This window comes from Miniopterus natalensis, chromosome 4, assembly GCF_054644295.1.
Source record: "Miniopterus natalensis isolate mMinNat1 chromosome 4, mMinNat1.hap1, whole genome shotgun sequence".
Classification (NCBI taxonomy): Eukaryota; Metazoa; Chordata; class Mammalia; order Chiroptera; family Miniopteridae; genus Miniopterus; species Miniopterus natalensis.
This window is the reverse complement of record NC_142084.1, coordinates 51,979,921-52,000,039: the sequence shown is the minus strand read 5'-3', so window position 1 is coordinate 52,000,039 and position 20,119 is coordinate 51,979,921. Positions and strand designations below refer to the sequence as shown.

The 20,119-nt window shown below is 35.1% G+C and overlaps 1 protein-coding gene across 1 annotated transcript; it reads left to right on the top strand.

The window, feature by feature from the left end:
- Positions 1 to 114: 114 nt before the first annotated feature.
- TDO2 (tryptophan 2,3-dioxygenase) lies at positions 115 to 19,414 on the top strand. The gene is made up of 12 exons (XM_016200267.2): positions 115 to 149; positions 372 to 477; positions 2,079 to 2,169; positions 6,389 to 6,459; positions 7,490 to 7,617; positions 9,470 to 9,656; positions 11,106 to 11,213; positions 14,935 to 15,046; positions 16,142 to 16,199; positions 17,380 to 17,459; positions 18,124 to 18,214; positions 19,190 to 19,414. The coding sequence occupies exons 1-12, from the start codon at positions 115 to 117 to the stop codon at positions 19,341 to 19,343; spliced, it is 1,221 nt and encodes a 406-aa protein (XP_016055753.1). The 3' UTR covers positions 19,344 to 19,414.
- The last annotated feature ends 705 nt before the right edge of the window (positions 19,415 to 20,119 follow it).

The window sequence follows — 20,119 nt, the reverse complement described above, 5'->3', positions numbered from 1 at the left end:
CAGGTCCAGAGTGAGCAGGATAAATAAAAGGCAGCAACAGAATATCGGGGAAGGTCAATGATATCATCTGTCTAGTGCCAAACTTCAGTGCTTCTCAGACAGTGTGTTTTCACCATGAGTGGCTGCCCATTTTTAAGAAATGACTTTGAGTAAGTATTTACCTCTATTCCAAATATAGGTAGGCTTTTAAAATGCTAAGTATGAACACTTTAGTTTCTGAATTTCAAAAGCATTGAAAACTGTCACCCTTATTCTCTTGTTTAATAGTCTTTTAAAAAAAAATTAGCAATAAGAGAGTTTTAATCACTCATATTATTAGTTACTGTGTTTTCTCGAGATCTATTTTTTCTCATCGCTTATTTAATTTGCAGGTGTGACTTTAAAAAACTATCTTTAGAAGGCAATGATGAAGACAAAGCACAAACTGGTATAAATAAAGCCAGCAAAGGAGGACTTATCTATGGGAATTATCTGCATGTAAGTAGCTGAGTATCTTCCAGAGTTTAGCTTCCATTGTTGGGTATTTTGTTGTCTTGTTTTTTCTTCGTCCTAAGTAGTTTTCTGGACCTCATGATATCCCTTTTCATACAAATTTATGCTTTTTCAACTTTTGTTAGAACAATTCAAGAGACCTGTAGAAATTCAGCAGAGAACATTGAATCTGGGCAGAAGAGTATAAATGATCACATTAGCATAGATAGCTGGCAGGCACTGGACAATTTGTATAAATAAGATCACTAAATTCTAGCCTAAATAATTACAAATGATTCTAGAAAAATTTCTCGTTTATATCCCTTTTATAAAGTAGAAATGTTAAAGGCACAGGTTTTCTTGAAATCATTAATAAATAAAAGAGGGGTGTGTGATACAAAGGAGGTATTGGAGACTATTCTGGAATACTTTTCTGCCTGTTTGTGTTCTATACTGTTTAAGAAGTGAAATGATTAGAGCATATATGGGTTTCTGAGAATGAGCTGATAAAGAATGCTAAAGCTGTGGTACATTTACGCAATGGAATACTATGCAGCTGTAAAAAAACATCTCTTACTCATTGAGGGAGCATGGAGGGGCCTGGAGACTGTTGTACTGAGTGAAATAAGCCAGGCAGAGAAAGACAAGTATCACATGATCTCACTCATAAGTGGAATCTAAAGAACAAAATAAACCTATGAATAAAATAGGTCCAGAGACATAGAAGCATGGGACAGACTGGCACATCTCAGAGGGAAGATGAGGGTGGCTGGGTGGGTGGGGAGAGATTAAGCAAAGACTATATATGCATAAATGCATAACCCATGGACACAGACAATAGTGTGGGGAAGTCCCGGGGCAAGGGGGGGAGTAGAAGGGGTCAATGGGGGGGAAAAAGGGGACATCTGTAATACTTTCAACAATAAAGATAAATTTAAAAATGTTGAGATCTTCTTAGAATAGGTTCTTTAGGAGAATAGAAGAATGGAAGATAAGCAGTCCTCTAAGCAACTTGTCAAGTTTTTATCACACTTATTTCAAGAGATAGAAGAACTATGACTTCTGAATGAGTGTAATAGCACTTGTTGTAATAGAATCCTACCAAATATAAAATTCTTTGGAAAAAATAAAAAACATAAATTCAACTCACTGTTTATGATGAGACTCATGTTTAAAAGAGAATAGAATGGATCCTGAGAATTTGAGAATTTGGGGATTTTTTTTCAGTATTGTATTCTACTTCGTATTAAAGTTGATTAAAAAAAACACAAGCTTTGCAATTTCAAAATCAGTCACTTAATTTTTTTTTAGTTTTATTGAGATATAATTGATATGTAACATTGTGCAATGTAAGGTTACAACATGTTGATTTGATGCCTTTATATAGTTCAATATGATTTCCAGTGTAGCATTGAGCTAACATGGCTTATCACATCATATCATTGCCATTTTTGTGTGTGCGTGGTGAGAACATTTAAGATCTACTCTTTTAGCACGTTTCAAATATATAACTATAATCACTGTGTTATACATTAGATCCCCACAACTTATTTATCTTATTCCTGGAGGTTTGTACAAAATCAGTTTTTCTATTTTTTTGTTTAAAGTTGGAAAAAGTTTTGAATGCCCAGGAGCTTCAAAGTGAAAAAAATGGAAATAAAATCCATGATGAACACCTTTTTATCATAACTCATCAAGGTAAGTTGCACAAAAGTTTGGACAATAACTATTCCTCAGGCATTTCCCATCAATAATGAGGAAAGTTACAATTCTTTTAACTATAAGATGGTGAAAGATCAAAGAATCAGCTTTGTGAGAAATGCTCAAGAATATTTTACTGTCAGATCAATTCTCATAGGACATAAGTCTTCTTTATGTTACTTTACTGCTAGTTGAACTTTGAGCTTTGTTCTAAGTCCAAAGAGACCTTTATCTTGGAATTGACAAAGAATTTTCAAGCTAAGATGTTACGATTTTTCAACTTGAAAGTTTTAAAAAAAACTGCTTTCAAGAAATAGATCACTCAAATTTATTGTGACTTTACATGCTCCCATATAAGTCTGGTACTTAATAGAAATGTAAATTTTGGCAAAAATGCGTGTTTATTGTTTTCACACTTAAAACCTCTGGGCAGTTTTAAGTTTTTAAATTTTTTTTTGTGTTTCAGTGACACTTTTCTTTGATTTAATATTTTTTTTATCTTTTTCTGCTTTTGAAATGACCTCTCAATTACAAAACATTAAACTGCATTCAAAAATGCAGTGCTGCCTGGCTGGTGTTGCTCAGTGGTTGAGGGTTGATCCATGAACAAAGAGGTCCCTGGTTCAATTCCTGGTCAGGGCACATGCCCAGGTTGTAGGCTGGATCCCCAGTAAGGGGCATGCAGGAGGCAGCTGATCGATGTTTTTCTCTCATCATTGATGTTTCTATCTCTCTCTCCCTCTCCCTTCTCTTTCTAAAATCAATAAAAACAAATATATTTTTTAAATGCCAGCATTGGTATAGTATGGAGTAGCCCACAGTAAGGACAGATAGCAGCAACAGGTGGCAAGAGGTGGGAAGTGATTGAAGCAGTAGCTACAAACCTTCCCAGGAAACTGAAACTATCCAACAGGTTGTGACCTAATGTCAGCACAGGTTAGACTGGTCACTACCCTGGTGGGTGGCGTCAGTATATTTGGGTTCAGATTTTACAATTTCTTCTAGTTAAGAGTTCTTGATTTGAACTGCTCACAGGGTGGCCTGATGGCACTGGATCAGCCTGTTAGCTTTTCAAAATGCTGTTGTAGACCTGATAGATGTATCAAGAGACTTCAGCGGCTCTACACCTCAGCAACTGCGTCTGGCTGGGGTTTCCTGGCCAAGATCCAAATGTCCTTAGTGAGCATCAGAGATGGGTACAAAATGTCCTGCTGTTTCCCAGTTTTCTTGGCAATAGTTGTTTTACAACTTGCTGGAAACAGTGTCAACATTTAAATGACGTTCCTTCACCTGAAACTGAAGTTCATTTTCATTGGGAATATTCTTCCATGTTGCAAGGAAGACATGGCTCTTCATTTTGCCATCTGCAGACAGCACCTTGAGTGGGGTGAGGCAGCGGGAGCAGGAGACATCAATATTGTTTTCACAGCAACCTGCAGGTCCTTCAGGGTTGTGTCTTCATGACGGGGCCCAAGGTATTGAGAAATGGGGAGACGTCAATGCTCTGATTTGGCATCAGTTGTATATGGATGGCCAGACGAGTGCTGGGGTTTACACCAAAGCTATTCTTGTTCAATTGGATTGCAAAATCTCATGTGCTGCAGAGCTTTGTTGGTGAAGCTCATTTCCAAAAACATGTGCCTTTGGCCATGGACAAATGCTTCAGAAACCAAGCCTTTACTGGAGGCAATCACACAGGCTTAGGGGCCACATATCCACCAGGTGCCCTGCCAGTCCCTGTAGAGAGTTCAAATACAGTAACACCTCGCCCCAATTAGTCCCTTATATTGAGGTTTAACTGTATTTGAACTATTTGTTTTGTTGAAAATAACGAATTAATAACCAAAAAAAAATAACCCATTAATTTAATTACAAACAAATCTTGTTTAAAAGCATTTAAAAATTAACAGGATGTTAATTTTCACACATGACATGTGGATGAGAAATTTTGTCTGTTAAATCTGAAGTTCATTAAATCGAGATCTACAAAATCGAGGGTTTACTGTAGATCATTCAGACCACTGCTGACCACAGCAGGAGTAGGTGAAGGAGCAAAGGTTACAGGGACTGTTGGTGGAATAAAGGATTGCCCCATCAGACTCTCCAGTCCTTCCCCCAAGAAATCCACAGCTCCCACCTGCACATTGACTGGGGGACAAAGGTCAAGGTGTATAAGGTCACTCAGAAGGTAATCTTGAGAGGGAATAACTGAAGGTTGTTCCAGTGATTGAGGTTGTTGGTGGCAGTGGTGATACCAACATGGGCAAGTGGTTTTGAAAGTAGGAGTTCACACCCGGCCAGGCGTGGCTCAGTGGTTGAGCATTGACCTAAGATCCAGGAGATAAGGGTTCAATTCCCGGTCAGGGCACATCCCATGGTTGCAGGCTAGATCCCCAGTCAAGGGCGTGCAGGAGGCAGCTGATCAATGACTCTCTTATCATTGTTGTTTCTCTCTCTCTCTTTCTCCCTCTTCCTTCCTCTCACTGAAATCAATAAAGATATATTTTAAGTAAATAAATATAAATAAATAAATAAATAAATAAATAAATAAATAAATAAAATAGGAGTTCATGACTTTGGGAGTTTAGAAAGTCCCTGGACTATGAAATTATGTGCAAAATATTGTGAATATGTGTCTTAAAGAAGTCTGTGACCCCAGAATATTAAGACTTACTCTAAGATTGTTGGTGCCCTAGTCCTGTCCTCTGGTTGTCCAGGACCCAATGACCCAAGCTAGTCATTGACCCATTTCTAGACATGTTTTCTTTCTTTACCTGTTCTTTGTGTTTTTTGTTTTTCCTCAAATGGTTGTTTACTTCACTGACTGGTTAAAATGTTTAACTTCTTTGAGTAAACAAATTAAAAACAAAAAATAATTGGCTTAATTTTTATTGGTGGCTTATACCAAGACAAAAGCAATAGGGGAAGAATCATGGAAGGGTAGCAGAAAATTTGGAATCAAAAAATTGTTTAGAATCCCATCTCTACCTTTATAAATTGTGAGAGCTTGGTCAGGTTCCTTAACGAGTAACTCTCCATTTCTCCATGTGTAAAATGGAAAGAATTATTTATTTTCTTATTCATAGAGTTCTTGTGAAGATGAAATGGGGTAATGTGCATTAAGCACTTAGACCAAGGTATAGCACATAACAAGCATGTAATAAATGGTAGCTATCATTATTTGATAGGGAGACTTTCCTTCCATCCTTCAGTTACAAAATATAATCAGTGAGTCATGGGACTAGCCACACAAAGTTAAACCTAAAAAACTGCTACATAAACTGATCAAGAAAATATCTGATTTGCTCTTTGTCCAAATATGAAAATTAAATCCCTAAAGTATCCTTAAATGTATTTTAAAATATAATTTGATTCCCCTAACTAGTACAGAAACATAGCCTGTATCCATATGATAACACCAAATAGAATGCCTTAGAGATCTTTAAGATTATTGATTTTCTATGCTCATCTAATGACTACATTGGCTATTTAATTCGTTTATTCATAAAATAGTCACCTGGTGTTTATCTTTTGCCAACACTGTCTAGGTACTAAGGGAAATAGATGAATACGACAAAGGGTTTTTTTTGTTTTAGTTTTTTAATTTATCTTTATTGTTGAAAGTATTACAGATATCCCCTTTATTTTTCCCCATTGACCCCCTCCCATCTGCATTCCTCCCCCCCCAAGCCTTCACCACACTATTGTCTGTGTCCATGGATTATGCATATATGCATAAAAGTTAAGGCAAAGTTTTAGATTTAGACCATTCATAAGCTTTTCCTCCCCACAATTTTCTAAGCCCCAAGAAATGAAAACTTTGTCATATTCATTAGGTTAGTAAATGATGTTTCTGTCTATAGATGAAATCCAGTTCACTGCTGCTTCTCCACATACCTCCATCTTCCAATGGGAAGGTAGAATTAGATCATATGTTTTATCCTGAAAGACTTAAACAACATATTTGTTGAGAGAAATCAGTTTAATAATAACAACTATAAAGCATATAGATAATACACATGGCATATTAAAATATTCAATCAAAGGAGGCTATTATAAATTTATCACTAATATTTGATTATAGCATAAAAATAGGACTCTCTTGGTATTTATTGATTTTTACATTCCATTTTTATTTCTTTCAATGTCTTTCACATAATTATGGTCAAAGAGGCTCCCCAAACTTTCCAACTGACAATGGTTTTTTTCATTGCAGCTTATGAACTTTGGTTTAAGCAGATCCTCTGGGAATTAGATTCCGTTTGTGAGATCTTCCAGAATGGCCACGTGAGTTATTATGTCACAATGTTGGTTTCATACTCTTTTTGGAGAATGTAGAAACTATTATTAATGAGAAAAATTTCACACCACATGGTGAAGTTATTACTTAACAAAAACATTTTTTTCACTGGACAATGCCACACATACATTTCATTCAAGTTCCTTTCAAATTTCAGTTTCAAGCCCCTTGTTTAGAACCCATTTATTATTTTTTTTTACCCTTAAGAATAGTTGTTTTAGATGATGGCAGATTGCCAGAGTAGCTAATATTCAGCCTTTAATTTATAAGTACCAGAATTGTATTTCTAATGAATATTCCCTGTGGGAAGATAGGAACAATATGAGGAAAGCATACAGGAAGAGAAGGAAGAGGCAGAAAAAGAGAAAAGACTCGAGAAGGAAGGGGGGCCAAAAAGGACAGAGAAGACCAGGGTGGGAGAAGAGCTGAACCGCGGATGGTGGCAGAGGCTGAACTGCACTTTCAGGCCCCTCACCCTGCTTCTTGCTCCCAATGCCTCCCCGTAGGTGCTCTCTGCCTTGGAGGAGGCCCTGCTCCAGGAGGGGCTGGGGAAAAGAGAACAGAATACACAGACAATACTTTTCTTAAATATGTGAATGCAATTCCCTTTTATGTCAATGGCAACATCGTCCCTCAGTAGAGAGCAGATTTATTCAGGTGTTGCTCACCCAGAAGTTTCCATGTTACCTTAACTTTTATTCCTTGAAGCAAACTTGGCATTCTCTCCATTTTGCTTTAAAATGAGTGGGTGTTGTTTTTCAGAATTTACTCCTAACTTGTTTCCATGTAATTTCCTATTTTTAAAGAAAGAGAAATGATTCTGATTTTGCAGACATTCTTTGCACACAATTCAGTTACTATTAATTCAACATACACAAGCTTATGGCAAATTTTAGTTCCAATGTTCCTTTCTGAAATAAAGATGAAATTAATAGGAATGTACTATTGTTTGTAGTCTATTTTGTATCTCCTAAAAACCAGAATTGATTACTCAGTGTCTCATTTCTTAACCATCAGGTTAAGGATGAAAGGAACATGCTTACAATTGTGACGCGGATGCACCGAGTGGTGGTGATCCTTAAGCTATTGGTAGAGCAGTTTTCTATTCTGGAAACGATGACAGCCTTGGACTTCAATGACTTCAGGTGTGTACCATGGCTTTGTGATTACCAAGTGGGGTTTACCACATCACTCTGGTGGGGTAAAAGGAGGACACGTGTATTATGTGATATGAGGAGTCTGTCACTTTGTCACTATCAACTCTTGGGAGTCTTGATGAAACATTTGAGAAGTTATTAAAAATATTTCATCATTCTCCTTTACATACGAACATAATATGATTAATTAATTTCAGTTCAGTTCATCCTTGTGCCCTATTTTTATCCAAAAAGAATATTAGGCCACTTATCAAAATGGCTAAAATGGCTGATATAATGCATATAACTAAATTTTTTAAATATCAAAAGCTAAAAATAAAAGAGAAACAAGAGTGGTAGAGAAGGGTGTCAGCAAAAACATCAAAATAAGTTATGGATTGAATTATAAATCTTACTTCTACATTTCCAGGCAGCCAAAGTCATATATATCTCTATCTCTATCTCTATCTCTACCTCTACCTCTATCTCTACCTCTCTCTGTCTCTATCTCTATCTCTATCTCTATCTCTATCTCTATCTCTATCTCTGTCTCTATCTCTATCTCTATCTCTATCTCTATCTCTATCTATCTCTATCTCTATCTCTATCTCTATCTCTATCTCTATCATCTCTATCTCTATCTCTATCATCTCTATCTCTATCTCTATCTCTATCTCTATCTCTATCTCTATCTCTATCTCTATCTCTATCTCTATCTCTATCATCTCTATCTCTATCTCTGTCTTTATCTCTATCATCTCTATCTATGTCATCTATATCTGTATGTATATATCATCTATATCTATATATCTATAGCTATATCTATCTATACATATATATCAGAAAAAACTTTTTCCATACCAAATTTGAAGATAGATTTTCCTAGGTGCATTTGATAATGTAATATATAGTCCAATATGTTTGATATTTAAAGGAAATGTAGCAAAATTCCTTCATGGAGGAATTAAAAAATTGAACTAGTACCAATTAGATGAAGGACACTTACAAAGGTGTAAGAGTTTGGGTAGTTGTGTAGGGTAAGAATAATAACATTTTGATTGCCTATTTTGTCCTAGGCAACATCCTCTTTATTTTACTTGTAGTATCTCATTGGTGCTCATAATAATACTAGGTAGTGACATCAATGATAATATTCAAGAATGTAAGTTTTAGATGCTGCAATACTGCTTGGCTATAAAAAATAAGGAACTCTTACCCTTTGTAACAGCATGGATGGGCCTGGAGAACATTAAGCTAAGTGAAGTAAGCCAGTCAGGTAAAGATAAGAACCATATGATTTCACTCAAATGTGGAATCTAATGAACAAAGTAAGCTAACAAAGCAGAAATATACTCATTGATACAGGGAACAGACTGACACCTGTCAGAGGGTAGGAAGTAGGGAGGCTGGGTGAAAAAGGTGAAGGGATTAACAAAAAAAAACCCTCAGACACATACACACACACAAAGAATATAAGTTTAGGAGAGATTGAATAATATTTATAAATTATAAAGATAATTTTAGCACTATTGAAAATACATTGCTCAAGGTCCATCGGTCTTTAAGAAGAACTTTAATACACACACATACATATATATGTGTATATGTATTTGTGTATGTAACATATATATATATACACATTTTACAAACTATACAAACATTTCAATTTTAAATTGATTGGCAGATATTAACAATGATGTTTAAGAAACTCATTTTCCTTATTTCAGTAATGTCCGAGTCATAGGTCCAACTCTGGGCAGTTGTGTTTGTGTTCTCGATGATATCTAAGAGAGTAAAACTGTGATTTACAATGTCAACACATTTCTTTCTTTTTCTTCCCTTCCCCCAATTATTCTCAAAGAGAGCACTTATCTGCAGCATCAGGCTTCCAGAGTCTGCAGTTCCGACTATTAGAAAACAAGATGGGTGTTCTTCAGAGTTTAAGAGTCCCTTATAACAGAAGACATTATCGCGATAACTTCAAAGGAGAAGAAAATGAAATGCTACTGAATTCCGAGCAGGCAAAAACACTTTTGCAACTAGTGGAGGTACGTGCTCAAATACTATTTCTAAGGTCAAACTCAACACAGCTTTTTAGTTTAGCTTCTGCTAGATAAGAATTGTGAAACTCATATCAAAGTTTGGTCACATTAATTGTAAGTAAAAACAAAAGAATTTATTAAAAAATACTTAAATCCATAAGTTCACTTAATTATTTAAATATTAAGAACTCTCTTGAGAATTTTAGAAATTTTATAAAATCAATTTTATGTTAATATTCAATAACCTCATCTTATTAAAGCAATCCTTTTAATCATCCTTACCAAGCAAATTTAATTAGCTGATTTTTAAACTAAGTGTGGTTAATTATTTAATAAACTTTATTTCTTCAAAATCCTTTGTAATTGAAAAGTTTCACAAGATGTGTATTTTTGTTAATTAAACTATATTGCTAATAGTATGTACTCTTCAGAATTTGTCCTTTTATATTTTAATTCCCCATGGGTCTATAATAGTCTTGAGAAATTATTAATTTGTTTCTTCTTAAATAAATTATTAAATAAGTATTGTATTGTCTTAATTCCCTTTACCAAGGCTTTTTGTTTGCAGATTACATTTTCTTTTAGTGAATTATGTTCTGCACTTTAATCCCCTGGGTATAGTTAATATGGATTTGGGGTAACATATGTAATGCTATATAACAGCTTATAGAGATAGGGATAGAAAGAATCAGAAAGCTAATTTCAAACCAAAAATAGGTTAAATGAGAATCCATAGACATGCATGAATTAGGTTTATTTCTGATTAAAAAGTCTTGTGGAGTATTAAAATAATTGAGTAGTTAACGGATTTTAAAGTTGCTAATTACATCATGCTCCTGCATTTAGAAGAGATCATGTATTATACATGTTGTGATTCCTTCAGATACTAAGACAAAGGATTTTGAGAATAAACTGGAGACTTCATTAAAACTTCATTTATAGAACAAAAGTGGGATTTTTGTAATAATATATTTCTTAATAAGTAAAGATTAAACATCAACAATATGATTTCTTTAAAAATTAAGAGATGAAATATAATATATTTCTCTTTTTAAAAAAATATGTCTTTATTGATTTCAGAGAAAGAAAGGGAGAGGGAGACAGAAATATCAATGATGAGAGAAACATCATTGATTGGCTGCCTCCTTCACGCCCCCTACTGGGGACTGATCCAGCAACTCAGGTATGTGCCCTGACCAGGAATCGAACAGCAGTTTCCTGGATCATAGGTTTATGCTTAACCACTGAGCCATGCTGGCCAGGCAAGATTTCTTTTTTTTTTTTTTTAATGAAGAAATTAAAGAAAAAGAAAATATTTACACACAAAAAAAATATTATATATATTTCTCAAAACCGTAAAAATTTTCTGTTTCAAGTTCATAAACTTTAGTTATGATGTATCTCACATATTTAAAATTTTACAATATAGTCACTTAAAAATAATGTTTACTTAAGGCATGGCTGGAAAGAACACCAGGTTTAGAGCCACATGGATTTAACTTCTGGGAAAAGTTGGAAAAAAATGTTGTTAAAGGCCTGGAAGAAGAATTCACAATGATTCAGGTATTTATGATATCATAAGTAAATATAAATTTACTACAGAAGAAGTATTGGGAATTTTATTTTAATAATTCTCCACTTTTCTCTTACATTTTCATTTTCCTATGTTCTTTTTCTTTCACAAATGCATCTGCTTAGAATATATCTCAAGATTGATTTAAATTTATTTAGGAACAATGAAATTAAAAAGTTCATTGTAGGCAAGATTTTATCCTTGATAAATAGATGAGATTAATAGACCTTTTTCATTTCTATTGAAAGTTTCAGATTGTAACCAATTCTAGGCAGAAGTAAGCTCACAAAAAACCAGTTCTTCCTATTGGTTCTCAGACAATGTCATGTTTCTCCAGGACTAAATTTCTTGAAAGAGTTGTTTTAATTCTATGTCTTGAGAGGCTTTATCAAGTAGTGCTTAACGTAGGGACTTTGAAGTCACACCGCATGTGCTCTGCTTCCACCTCCACTTCCTAACTGTGTGACACTGAACATCTTTTTTGTCATAACTTCTCTTTGTTTCACTTTCATCATTGATAAAATAGAAAATGAGAGTATCTCATAGGATTATTATGAGCATTAAATTAGATTAATACTTGCAAAGTGTTTTAGAACAGTAGTTAGCATAATTATTTCTTTATTTTTCATCCAATCTTCAACCCAATCCAGTCTGTCTTCTTGTCCCATCGTTCACAAATAACCTCCATGTACATAAACACAATAGCCATTTTAAAAATATATATATATTTATTGATTTCAGAGTGAGGAAAGGAGAGGGAGAGACAGAGATAGAAACATCAATGATGAGAGAGTCATTGATCGAGCCCGCAACCCCGGCATGTGCCCTGACAGGAGAATTGAACCCCGATGGCCTGGATCCTAGGTCGATGCTCAACCGCTGAGCCACGCCCGGCCAGGCAATAGCCATTTTTTTAAATCTTCACTTATCTTGAGCTAATAGTGACATTCAGCACTAATGACTACTTACTCTTTCCTGAACACTTTTCTCCCTTTGGATGCGGTACACAATAAATATTCTGTCTTCATCTAACTCTCCGGTCCCTATTTCTCTGCCTCCTTTACTGGCTCATTTTTATCTCTCCAACCAATAAATGGTGGAATTTCCCAATTCATTGGCTTACAACCTTTGTATCCTTTCTCTGTACTATTTTACTAGATGAACTCACTTATACCCACTGCTTCAATATCTACTTGTACACCAATAATTCTCAAACGTTTACCTCTAATGTAGATGTCTCCTTAAATTTCAGATCATATACTTAATATCTTAATTTCTATTTCTTCCTGGTCCTCTCAAAACTACGCTGGTTAAAAAAACAAAAAAACAAAAAACAACTTAAAAAGATTTCCCTTTCATTCACTCTTGTATCAACTTGGTTTTCTCCAAGTTTTTCTCCTATAAACTAGTTTGTCAAGTCAGACTCATGCAATTGGTCCTTGGCAACTCCCTCTTTCTCAACCACTTTATTAAGCTAGCACCAAAAGCTATTGGCTTGACCTTCTAAATAGCTCTCAAGTATCTCAAGTATCTCTCTTTTTTAGGGGGATAACTTTTTTTTTTTTTTTATATTGGAAAACAAATATACAACTTGTAATGGGTTTGAGGCAAATTGTGCCATAAGCAGATTTTCTTTAAGTGGCTAAACAAAGTTTAAAAAGCAAGTAACAATAAAAGAAAATGTTTCTAGTACAGGACCAGCAGTACAAAAAAATAGTGTAGGAGTACCTGGATAATACATCTGTTTTGCAATAGTGCAGGTTTTAAGTACATATTGTTGACTGTCCATAGTCCATGCAGAGTTACAACTCCACACTTCAACAGTAACATGCTGACAGTTCCTAAAGAAAACTACTTTAAAAAAGGCGTAACCCAAATGTTCCCTCATTGGACCAACTCCATAAAAATTTAGATGTGCAGAAGGGCTTAGATCTATCCAAAGTAAGCCACATGCAACATGTTACTTGATCAGTTTTCTAAAATGAGGTTTGCAAGCAATGACAGTCAGATAAGGGAAGAAAACATGGAGGAGTAAAGTCTAATTACTATACATGCATATTTTTTTTTTGAGAGTAGGGGGAACATTTTACGGATAAGTTACAAACAAAAAAAAGACAAATAAACAATCTTGTACAAGAAACTTAACACATCCTGTACAATACCCTCACGTTGCGGTCATCATCTGTAGCAGCTCCTCATGGTTTGCGTGACCGTCGCCATCAGGAGCTGCTTCCCTGGTCATTGCACCCACCCCTTCGTCTGCCAACCTCTCTCCAAGGTCCGTCAGCACAGGCGAGGCCCTGCTGCACTTATGTAGCCATCGCCGCCCTTATCAAACACGCGGAAGCTTCTCGAATTTCTTCTTCACTCTCTGTGCCTTTTGTTTTTCTTTCCATCGTTGCCAGGAATTCGGGGAAGGGACTGTGCCGTTGCCATAAGCGCCCAGGGCCCCGTCACGTGCAGACGCCTTGCTTCTCACTTGGACTAAAGCCCTATTCTCTCCGCTGCTTTGCCAGGCTCTCCAGGAAGGCTCCATTCCAATGTATTCTGCACCCTGCAGTTTGAGCAATCTTTTCAAAATGCAAATCTAGTCACATTTAGTGATTGCACAAAACTCTTTGATGTCTTCCCATTGCTTTCAGCATAACAGTAAAAATCCTTAACATAACCCTTGAGGCCTTTCCTGATCTCCCTTGAGCCAACCGTACGGAATTTCCTTTAAGCTGAATTCAGTTTTTTGAATTTACCACCAGTCTTTTTATGTTACTCTCTGGGTCTGGAATATTCCTCCCCAGGTGACTCTATTGCATTCTTCAGGTCTTGGCTCAAGGAAAACTTCTTCAGGAAGGCATTTCCTGATCTCCTTACTTCTCTAAATTACCCTGGCACTATATTGCTCCCATACACCGCTGTGTGATATGGGACACTCCTGAGTGTTCATGGTCTCAATTTAATCCTCAGGTGATTATTTGTTCTATGTCTTATTTCTACCAGATAATATATTGCATCAGATCAGAGGACTTAATTTTTGCTTACGATTTTATCTATCACCTGAGCATGGCATTTGCTATAAAAATGGATATTTAATCGGCAATAGTATGCATACAAGTTTTTAACAAACGGATTGGTTCTTCTGAGGATTTGAATATAATTGGGTTAATTTTTGCTCCAGTTTAATTAATTGAGTTGTAAGCAGAGCATGTGCTGTAGGCAGAAAAAGAAGAATTTTCTTAAAAAATCAGTAGGTATGAAATAAATAAACATATAAGGGTGAAATGTATCTTAGAAATTATATTTATAGAATATAATACTGAATATAGAATTTCAGTAGTATTAAAAGTTTTCCTGACTAGAAATTCTTAACTTTTCCTAACTGGAATTACTTTACTGTGTCAAATAATTTCTGTCAAAAATTCGATCATATTGACCGCTTGTATCCAGTTATGCCCACCTGACCCCATGTCTCATGATATTTATGGAGAGAATGTGTTAACAAATCACTTAAAGTGAACTAAAAGGACAGAACCAGTGACTGTGAGGAAGATCCCTTCTCATAAGCCATAATTTCCAAATTGTAATATTAGAGGAAATGGTAAATATTTCCAAGCACACCCTTTCTACACCAGGTGAGTCTACTTCTCACAGCAATATTTTCTAAAATAAGAATCTATTCTCTCTGTTGGGAATATTAATGAAGTATTTTCTCCAAAGGCTAAAAAAGAGTCAGAGGAAAAAGAGGAACAAATGGCTGAACATAAGAAACAAAAAGAGGTGTTACTCTTGTTATTTGATGAGAAGCGTCATGAACATCTCCTTAGTACAGGTAGGTAATTTTATTCTTAAGGATTGTTTCTCGGCTCTGTACCACTGTGACATCAAAAGATCAAACCCCACTTGGGGGAAATAAAACGAAAATTGATACTCCACTCAGAAAAAAGGATCGGTTAATGTTATCTATGATAAGATTATATTAAGAGGTTTAAATGCCCAGGTTGTCTCAAAGACATTGGTAGAAACTTTCATAATATGTCAGGTAATGAAGGATACCAAGGTACATACATTGAAAATGGCTTCTCAAGTAGGAGAGGGAAGGAAAAACTCCACTGCAAGGGCAAAGGTGGCTTGGCCGAAGAAGTTTCCCAAGCTGACCAGGAAAAACACACATTTAGACTTCTGGCATAATTAATATTGAGCTATTAAAAAAATTTTGGAACCTAATTGACCAGTGTAATCAATACTTTTATTATTTAACTATTTTCTTCAATCTGTTTGAAATTTATGGTTTTTTTTTTTTTTAATTTGGATCTTCTATTATAAATCTTTTGGAAATAGACAGAAGTAAAAATTAATTTTAAAAATACAAGTATAGGGCATAGCAATATATGAAATCAATATGAAATTACATAAGCTTTTAAAGGTTGTTAGCTTCAGTTTTCTATAAAACCTCAGTAAAGAAGAGCAAAGTCTTGTTTTCCTGCAGATAGAGCAGCGCATATGAAATTTAAATAATGACTGTGCTCCTTGAAGTCAGGTGATATTAAGTAATTTTAAATGAATTAGCAAATATTACTTTCAAATGAAACTTAGAATGAGTCTTGTTTATCTTTTTAAAAAGCCACCATACTATTTTACTTGAAAAATATCATGAAATTTGAGTATTTTCCATATCAGGTTTTCCTAGCATATTTAAAGATTTTGAGAATTTAGAATATATATACATGATTTCAGTTTGTCTTTTAAAATCCAATATTAAAAAACAATTTATATGATAGTTTTCCCATTTCAAGCTAAGGGACAAAAATTTTAAACTAACACATTGTTTTCTAAAAACATATAACAATTTTTTAAGGTGATGGTGCCACATTAACATGACTACCCTAAATGACCTATTAAATTAAAAAGTCTGTGTATTTTGCAGGTGAAAGACGACTCTCATACAGAGCACTTCAGGGGGCCTTGATGATCTATTTTTACAGGTAAAAGCAAAGTAGAAGGGAAGAAGCAGGAGTTAAAATTGATGATTGGATATAGATAATATATCAAACATAAGCTTATACGTTTCAATCATAGTTCCAATAAGTTTGGGAGGAAAACTTAGAAAATGATTGTGAGGTTTCAGGAGATTTTCTTTCTTTTAAATAGTAAGAGTTTAACTTTATCTCTGTAGTTGTTTTTTGTTTTGTTTTGTTTTTTAAAACCACCCACACAAATTAATCAAATATCCTTTTTATTAAATTCTACCATTATGTGATTTTAAGTGTCCAAAAAGACCACCGTGCAATCTGCCTCAGAAATTCAGTCACGAAACATGTTGAGACACTAAACAACGTGGTAGAGTTATTCCTGTTTTATGAAGGATCAAAAGAATGGATAAAATGAAAACACCTTATAAGTGGTTGTTCTACTTATTCAACAATTTCAAGTAAAATAATCTTCACTGTTTAATGCATTTGAAGTGTCCTTAAATGCCCACGTACTCCTTCATATGTATGAAGTTTCATCTTCATGTTTCATGAATTGAATGATTCAGAACAATAGATAACATACTAGCAAAAATACCTATGTTTACTGGATGTCTTATTGACTTGTATTTATTTAAATTGTAATCCTCTCAAATCTTTCTTCAGAATGACAACCTAAACAAAATATTTTGACTTGTTCCCTAAACTCTTACTAAATGTATGCCACTCAAGCTTATGTGTCTTAAGCAGAAAATGGACTGAGAGAACTGAAGGATTAGCTGAAGAAAGGGAATATAATGAAAATATACATATATATAAAAATAAAAAAACTTTTGTTTTCATGTTTTAATATCTTTGTTTGGAAAAAGTTTTTTACTGTATTAGCTGGGAAATATGAGATAGTGTATGCCTGCCTTTTAATGAGATTCAATGTTAAGTGTAACTCTGGCTGGCTACTTTATATATATTACATGGAATATTCTAGACTCTGCAAACAAATGCTGTAAGGTGAGGCATAGTATCCCCATTTTTGAGATGAAGAAACTAAGATTGATTGGGTAATTTAGAGATGATGCCACAGCTCCTAATAGGAGAGTTGATATCTGTTTCCAGGGCCAACAGATTACAAAAGTCATGCTCTTCCTAACGCACTGGATTTGCTTGAATAGATCCCATCCTCTTATTTCTCCTTTAGGGAAGAACCTAGATTCCAGGTCCCTTTCCAGTTACTGACCTCTCTTATGGACATAGACTCACTCATGACCAAATGGAGATGTAAGTCCTCTCCTCAGCCCCCCCTTCATTCTCCTCCTCTTCCTGTTCCTTTAGCCCTTTTCTCCTGTCTGCCTTCCTGCTTGCTCTCTCTTTTCTTCCATCTTTTGTTTGAGTTGGCTTTTAAAAAAATCAGCTTGACAGTTATTGTCCCCTAGGGTCTACCTTATCCATATACACAAATGGCACAGTGCCTAGAGCCTACAGTAATTTGGGGGGCCCATGAAGACATTTTATTTGATAATCAGAAGGAAAAAATAAACTTTACGTCCAAGGAAATGCCTTAATATATAATAGTAATTTATTCATCTTTATGACAAAACCATATAAAAATATAACTTTAATATACTTTTTAATGGAGGAAGAAACCCAGAAAAGCAAAGTGACCAGAGCTCATTAAAGTCCTACTATGGCCCTGCTCTCCCCTATTTTGTTCATAGGCTAAATGTAAATATGGGTGGAGTCAAATGGGGTGCTGAACCAAGTGGGGTGCCGGGCAACCTGCTGGCCTCACCTGGCTCTCACAGGTGAACCTTCCATATGGCCAAGTGATAAGGCGTGAGCCTTTTTCTCAGAAGCAATAATCATTACCGACCCCTTGTTTTTAGAACATTGTGGAACTAAGAGCAGAAAAATACCCATGGTGTTCATTTGTGTGTTTGCCTAGATAACCACGTGTGCCTGGTGCACAGAATGCTGGGCAGCAAAACCGGCACCGGTGGGTCCTCAGGCTACCAGTACCTGCGTTCAACAGTAAGGTGAGATGGGGAAAATTCACCTTTTTATCTTGGTGGAAGTCACCAATTTTTGTTTCTTTGTATATGTGGCATTATCTAGCAAAAGTCATTTATACTTGTTCCTGCCTGCTGACAACATATTTGTAGTTAGATGAAGGCATTCCTATTAGAACCTTTGGAGGTCATTATAAAAATTCTTAGCTCTGGACAGTCATTATTTTCATCTTGTGATGAAAAGGGGCATGGCACCAATGCCTGTATGACCTGCAAGGACATAAAGGAGTTATTACAGGTAAAAATTTTCAACTCATTCTGGCTCAAGTTTGGACTAGATTCAAATGGTTATCATTAAGTCCAATAGGTAATGTTGGTGAGATGAATGATACAGCTAAAAATATACTTTCTTATTTCCTGATAGGACTCTATTTTATGGCATGAAAACTACTTCTATCTACTCCAGGGATTGCCCTTTTCATATTTTTACCAAAAAAAAGGTCAACATTTATCGAGCACTTAAAACATGGTAGAGATATTTCTAGGACATTTGTATTCTTATTTACTATTCACAGCATAATTGATAGGATACATAGATGTGTCTGAAAACTGAGGAAATTACGGAGGAACGGATTGTAGTTTTTATTTTACAGAGGTAGAAACCAAGACACTGAGGTGTAGACAACTTGTCCAAGGTGGTAGGAGCTGCAAGTGACAAGGCAGGATTTGAACGCAAATTTGACTTCAAAGGCAGTTGCTCTTCCAGTATAAAACTGCAACACTTAAAATAATTAACAGACACAAAAGCAAATTTTAGTGTTAAGAGTACTCTGTTGGACATTTATTATGAATCTAACATGACATTTTTACTTTTTTTAATCTATCTATATCAGTTACTCGGCAGGTACTTCGCAAAATATTATCTGAGAAACAAAAATTTTTGATGGAAAATTTTAAATATTTCATTTCAACAAATCTAAAACCTCTGTCTTTGTTTTTCAGTGACAGATACAAGGTATTTGTAGATTTATTTAATCTTTCAACATATCTGATACCCCGACCCTGGATACCGAAGATGAACCCAATTACTCGCAAATTCCTTTACACGTCTGAATATTGTGACAGCTCTTACTTCAGCAGTGAAGAATCAGATTAAAATTACCTGCAAATTCTATGAAGAACATTGATTTCTGTGGACTTTTTCCTATGAATTTTCATGAATACACAGACTTCTAAGTTAATATATGTATATACAGGCACTGTGGTGCTCCGATTCAATCCTGGAAGTAATTTTACTTCATTTATTGTGATAAGACTAAGAATTTTTGTTATGAAAGAAGACATTAGGAAATTAATTCAGTTACATTGTAACATTGTACATAGCGTATTTTCCTATTAAAAATTTAATGTCCCCTGATTACTTACTTTAATGTAACCATTTAACCTAATCATGATCTCATTGTTCCATATTTATAAGCTTGTAAACTTCAGCTATTTAAAATATTCAATGCAATAAATTCTTCACGAACATTAAATCAAAATGATTTTAAGTAATAAAAATTATTCTTTCTGTAATATGTTGTTTTGAAAACATTGCTTGAATTTGCTAGGACTCTTGGTGATCAATGACAGAAATCTATGTGACGCTTGCCCAAAGGGGTTTTATCGGACAATTACTCCAATAGCTTAAAACACTGAGAGGAGCCTGGGGAGCTCTAAGGCCACAGGGATGGGTCCAGTTCCTAGTGTACTTTATTCCTGGAACACTTTCAGGATCTGCTGTGTCTCATCTCTTCTCTGTGGGTGTTGGCTCTGCTCTTCCCTGATGTAGACCCACTTTGAGATCTTTGAGATATCACACCCAAGAACATCTTGATGGTTTTCATTAGGAAGCCTAATTGTTATGTGAAGATTTCACTGCTTTTGGTTTAG

Excerpts from the sequence above, each read along its gene's own strand:
- TDO2 (XM_016200267.2), top strand. The coding sequence starts at position 115 with ATGAGTGGCTGCCCATTTTTAAGAAATGACTTTGA. Across the intron at positions 2,170-6,388 it reads TTTTATCATAACTCATCAAG|CTTATGAACTTTGGTTTAAG; the intron begins GTAAGTTGCACA and ends TTTTCATTGCAG. Across the intron at positions 18,215-19,189 it reads TACCTGCGTTCAACAGTAAG|TGACAGATACAAGGTATTTG; the intron begins GTGAGATGGGGA and ends TTTGTTTTTCAG.